This window comes from Labeo rohita, unplaced genomic scaffold (genome assembly GCF_022985175.1).
Source record: "Labeo rohita strain BAU-BD-2019 unplaced genomic scaffold, IGBB_LRoh.1.0 scaffold_67, whole genome shotgun sequence".
Lineage (NCBI taxonomy): Eukaryota > Metazoa > Chordata > Actinopteri > Cypriniformes > Cyprinidae > Labeo > Labeo rohita.
Genome location: NW_026129601.1, coordinates 197,752 through 203,751, shown reverse-complemented (window position 1 = coordinate 203,751; position 6,000 = coordinate 197,752). Strand labels below are relative to the sequence as shown.

General features: G+C 41.9%; 1 protein-coding gene across 2 annotated transcripts in view; it reads right to left on the bottom strand.

The window, feature by feature from the left end:
• Positions 1–1,904: 1,904 nt before the first annotated feature.
• The window catches only part of LOC127161561 (uncharacterized), a 168,771-nt gene continuing 164,675 nt past the window's right edge, over positions 1,905–6,000 (bottom strand). Inside the window, exons 2-3 of one of the 2 annotated variants that reach the window (XM_051104301.1) lie at positions 3,394–3,456; positions 1,905–3,046 (exon numbers count right to left, since the gene is read on the bottom strand). In XM_051104301.1, coding sequence (XP_050960258.1) covers positions 2,113–3,000 — 888 coding nt within the window. In that variant the 5' untranslated portion in view covers positions 3,001–3,046; positions 3,394–3,456 and the 3' untranslated portion in view covers positions 1,905–2,112. Of the gene's footprint in view, positions 3,047–3,393; positions 3,529–6,000 lie in introns of those variants that run through there. The other variant, XM_051104302.1, reaches the window with a different exon arrangement.

The following is a 6,000-nucleotide window of genomic DNA, read 5'->3' as shown; positions in this document are numbered from 1 at the left end:
GTGGAGTTAGCAGTTCATTTTTAATTTTTTTATACACATCTATTGGGAGACCATCTGGTCCTGCCCCTTTTCCTGACTTCATACTATCGATAGCATTCACTATTTCTTCTTTGTTAATTTCCATCTCCAGATCTTCTTTATGTTCATCTGGGAGATGAGGTATGGACAGTTCATCTAAAAACCTATTTTTTTTGTGAATTTGTCTCATTTTTTGTATCATTTAATTCTTTCTAGTAACCTCTAAAGGCACCATTAATTTCTACAGGATCCACTACAACCTCTCCATTTGTTATAACAGTTGTGATTGGTGTTTTAACCTCCAATTGTTTTATCTGCCATGCTAGTAATTTACCCGATTTATCTCCTTGTTCAAAGAAAGTGTTTGGGCCAGAGGCCAAGGCCACGGAGGCTGTATAGCCATGGCCTCCTGAACTACCTGCTCTGCCATGGCTTCCCGAACTGCCTGCTCCGCCATGGCCTCATGAACTGTCCGCTCTCCCATGGCCTCCTGAGCTTCCTGATCTGCCATGGCCTCCCGATCTCCCTGATCCGCCATGGCTTCCTGAACTATCTGCTCCACCATGGCCACCCGAGCTCCCTGATCCCCCATGGCTTCCTGAACTATCTGCTCTGCCATGGCTCCGTGAGCTCCCTGATCCGCCATGGCTTCCTGAACTATCTGCTCCGCCATGGCTTCCCGAGCTCCCTGATCCGCCATGGCCTCCCGGACTGTTTGCTCCGCCATGGCTTCCCGAGCACCCTGATCCGCCCTGGAGGCCGCCCTTATCTCAGCTCTGTCTCTGCCCTGCACCAGCCTCCAGACGCGCCTTCCGGGAGGGGGGAGTTATTTCATGTGTTGTGCCTTCTGCTTCTGTTCCTCATGTGTTGCTATGGTTTTTGATTAATTACCCCACACCTATCATTAATTTGCTCTCGTTTGTTCTAGTATTTATACCCCTTACTCTTCAGTCTTTCTTTGTCCGTCCTTAGTCAATATCAGTCATCATTATAAGTTGTGCAATCCCGTTCTGCCTGTTTTTCCATTATTATTAAAATCATTTGTTTAAAACTACATTCTCCTTCGTCTACCTGCCTGCCTGCCTGCTACACAACACCCTGACAGTTACTGTTTAACCTCAAATTCATATTTGTTGTTTTACATAAAAAAGGGGGGTAAATGGTTTAAAACTGATGTAGACTTTAAAATTTGAGTTTGTGGTTACTAAGAAAAAAAATGTTACTAATTAACCAATGAGGTGTCTAGAAAATAACACCTAGAGGTGAAGGGGCCCGGTGAGGAACACACATGACACTTGTTAATAAAAAAATACATGACACTTGTTAATAAAAAAAAATTATTATTATATATATATTTTTTTTTTTTTTTGCGATACACCAAAACTATGACATTTTATGTAGACCTATACAATTAAATAACAGCCCGTATAATACAGTTTTGTTTTAAATGGATGAAGAAAAGGCTAGTAGGCTTAGGCGCAATAGCTGCAATAATTTAGGAATTATTATTATTATACATTTAACTGTTGGAATAATTTTGACCATTGATTTGTTCTAAAATCTGTGGACCTAACAACGAAAAACCACTAAGCTGTATTGATTATCTATCTATCTATCTATCTTCTATCTTTTCTTTTCAGAACAGCTTTATTGGTGATGCTGTCATACTGTACCTTTTTGGAACGCACATCAAAGATTAAAAACCTTTGTATTCATTTGTGTTGATAAAAACCCAACTGAATTTCCCTAGTAGTGTGAGCGTATTATGAGCCTGAAACGTGAGCATGTAATCAGGGGACAGTGCATGCAGTATAACTTATTGCTTGTTGTTACCCAAAGACAGGAATGAAAACTTCACCAAAGCATTCGTTGTGGATAAAGTTGACTTTATTTCATAATGCATTATAACATTAACACAAATACCAAATACAGTGTGTGTGGTTGAGTGTACTGCAATAGCCACAGTCACAATAGGCTTTAAAGAGCGACAATAAAGTCGTACATTAGAAACAATTGAAACAATATAGTTGCCATATAGTGCTCCCAGTTAGATAACTAAAAAAGATCCTGTGATGGCAGCATGATCCCATGTTTTTACTTGTAGGCTAGGTATATTTTCCAGCCGTTGTTGCCATCGTTCAGGTTTTTCTCGACAAAGTTGATGCCAGCTTTCTGATATTCATTCCAGGCCTTGGAGTTGATCAGCAGAAGCATGGCTTGGATCTGCGATTCACGTCCTTCCTTCTTGTGCCATGCGTAGACATCTTTTCCACTCGTTCCTTTATTGAGATTAACGCTGAGCTTTTTAAAGCCTTCAGCCTGCAGCTTAGCTTCCTCCTGGAGGGAGGTGGATATGTTTAAAGCAGTAAGAGCTTTGTGCTTGTCTGTTGTGCACCGATACCAGAGGAAGACGTTGTTTCCATGAACGCCTCGATTGGTGTCTTCATCCACACGGGTGTAGCCCAGCTCAAACAGGTGCTTGTCAGAATCGAAGTCAACTGATGCTGTGATCTCACAGATATAGCTCAGCTTCTCTCTCTTCACCCACAGGTAGATGAAGTTTCCTCCTGCATTACGGTTCAAATCACAGCCCAGTCTCTCCCAGCCATCTTGCAGAAGAGCAGGCTCTTCTTTGGCGTCTGCAGTTAGCTGGAGGTTCACAATAGGAATATCAAATTCAGTGCTGCCGTAGAAGTACCACAGAAAGATGTGATTTCCACGAACTCCTGCATTCAGATCTTTGTTGACCAGCTCATAGCCAGCATCAGCCAGACCAGATTTCATGTTGTCCTTAAATGAAAACTGGATCCTGGTCACAGGTCTGTTGCCACGCTCCTTCTTGTACCAAAGAAGGACCTGATTCCCACCAGCACCTTGATTTAGGTTAACATTGATGAACTGATAACCTTGAGCTCCGAGTATTTCCTCTTCGTCCTTAGAGGTGGAGACATTGAGCTTTGTTATTTGCTGTCCATTTGCCATTTTGCTTTCTTCTGTATTTTTGGCACTGAAGAAATGGGTTAAAATTCTGAAAAACAAACAAACAAACAAAAACTATATTTAATTATTGCTTATATATATATATATATATATATATATATATATATATATATATATATATACATACATACATACATACATATGTGTGTGTGTGTACGTGTATGATTAGGAAATTATGCTATGAAATAATGAAATGTTTTTAGGTCTACTGTTACAAGCACTGCAAAAGTATTAATGCATTGGCAACATTTACATTTTTAACATTTACTTTTATATTTTATTGTTTTATTTATTTATTCAATTAATTAATTATTTCTTTTAACATAGAGCTACTTATAGGAAAAATACTAAATCTTAAATGGATTTTCACCCTACCAGAAAACGTTGTAGAAGACAAGACTGTTTCGCTGACGATAACAAAACGCACCTATAAAGAACCTTCACAGGACTCTCACTTATATATCACATAGTTGAGTGGGCTACTGCCCCAACACACGCCTCTAAGTTGTGTGTAATTCTGAAGAAAATATTCTTACAAAAAAAGTTCTTCAGGTAAATTCTAAGGTACGGTTAAATTTCCATGTGATTTGCATGGAAACGGCAGACAAACATGTTTAGACGGAAGATGACGCAACACAGCTGTTCCAATGAATAGTTCCCACAGTTGGTGTTTATAATTAACTCATTAACCAACATAAAACCTGTTGACTTGTTATTACATGTTTACTGCTACAAAGTCTCCCTCCACCCATCACTGCCACTTTCTACAGGGGCACCACTGAGAGTGTGCTGACCAGCTGCATCACTGGCTGGTATGGAAACTGCAGTGCCGCTGACCACAAGACCCTACAGAGAACAGTGAACACAGCTGATGCCCCTCTCCCCACCATCCTGGACATTTTCCTTGCAAGATGCTCCAGCAAGGCGACCAGCATCGTGAAGGACCCCACCCATCCGTCCCACAGTCTCTTCCAGCTCCTGCCATCAGGAAGAAGGTACCGGAGTATCACAGCTCTATCTATCTAGATCTGTTGCAATAGGACAACATCTTTTTTTCACGCCGTCATCCTTCAGTGAAGTGTGCCAGTCCACCCAACATGAATGACACACACACACCTGGACAAAGTATGAGTGACCACAGGACTTCGCATCAGCTTCAGAGTCGTCATGTGGTCGACACATCCCACAAGGACAGTGACAACGCTACACAGCCACAACAAGCACTGCTCATGGACACCATCCCGGCTGAGCCCTGCCCACAGAGCTCATCACAGACAGACTGTGACGTACTACAACAGCTCCAAGACTCAGCGCCGAAGGACGACTTTCTGGTAAACAGCCAGGGAAGTCAGGACAACATATTTCAGCCACCAGAAACACCAGAGCCACAGCCCCGCTCACCAGACACATTATCCCTCTCTCCAGCATCTCCACTTCTAAGCTTCTCACAGAAAATGGAGGAACTAGTGTATGCTGGAACCAGACTCTCCCACTCTTTTGCTGCAAGCCCCCAGGTATCAACTAAAAAACGGCGGGCACCACAACCACCAAAGCCTGTGGGCCCAGCTCGCCCTCCTCCTCCTTCGAGAGCTCTCCGGCCACTGCCACAACGCCGGGGCCCAAACCCTCCTCCATCTGCTGTAGGTGAACCAAAAACAACTGATAACAATTCTCAGTGATATGTGTCGGGTCCCCTACGCTAGCAGCAACATTCAGGGATGTTTACAGAACAAGCGGAAACCCAGTGTGTCTGTAGCTTTCTCTATCTCTGTTTTATCACGCGATAGAAAGTCTAAGGCCTTCTCAAGCCGTACGGCTAACCCATCTGATCTGCGGCCTATTAGGTATCAAACTAAGACTGCTCTAGAGACAAAAAGTAATGGCATCAAGTTAGCATTTTTAAACATTCGCTCACTGAAAAATAAATCATTTCTGATCAGTGACTTAATAACCACATACAACCTGGATTTTGTGTTTCTAATAAGAACGTCACTGATGACATTGCACCAGTGAAAGTCAGTAAGACGACTGGCAGACAAAAATCATCTTGGAGAAAATCAACAGCAGTACAGAGTATGAAAAGACAATGCAGAAAAGCTGAGCAGATGTGGCGGAAGACGAAACTTGAAATTCACTATAGCATCTATAAAGACAGCCTTCATGCTTTCAATGTGGAACTAGCCACAGCAAGACAGAAGTTCTTCTCAAACCTTATAAACAGCAACATAAACAACACTCAAACTCTTTTTGCTACTGCTGAGAGACTAACAAACCCCCAAGTCAGATTCCCAGTGAAATGCTCTCCGACAGCAAATGCAATGAGTTTGCTTCCTTCTTTTCCGAGAAGATCAATAATATCAGAGGTCACACAGATTCGACCGCAATTTCAAAAAGAAGCAACTGATAGCAAAACTTTGGAAGGAATAGTACCTTAAATTCTCAACCTGCAACCTTGACACACTTCCCACGTCGTTTTTCAAAAGTGTGTTTAACTGTTTAGAAGCAGATCTCTTAGAAGTGGTAAACACCTCACTTCTTTCTGGGACTTTTCCAAACTCCCTGAAAACTGCAGTTGTTAAGCCTCTTCTGAAAAAGAGCAATCTTGATAACACCACATTGAGCAACTATAGACCAATATCAAATCTTCCTTTTACAGGCAAGATTATTGAAAAGGTAGTTTTCAATCAGTTGAACAACTACTTAAACTCAAATGGATACCTGGACAATTTTCAATCTGGTTTCCGACCGCATCACAGTACAGAGACGGCGCTCGTTAAGATAATAAATGATATTCGCTTAAATTCTGATTCTGGCAAAATATCAGTGCTGGTACTACTAGATCTTAGTGCTGCGTTTGACACCGTCGATCATAACATTCCTTTAGAGAGACTGGAAAGCTGGGTCGGGCTTTCTGGGATGGCTCTCAGTTGGTTCAGGTCATACTTAGAAGGGAGAGGTTATTATGTGAGTATAGGAGAGCAT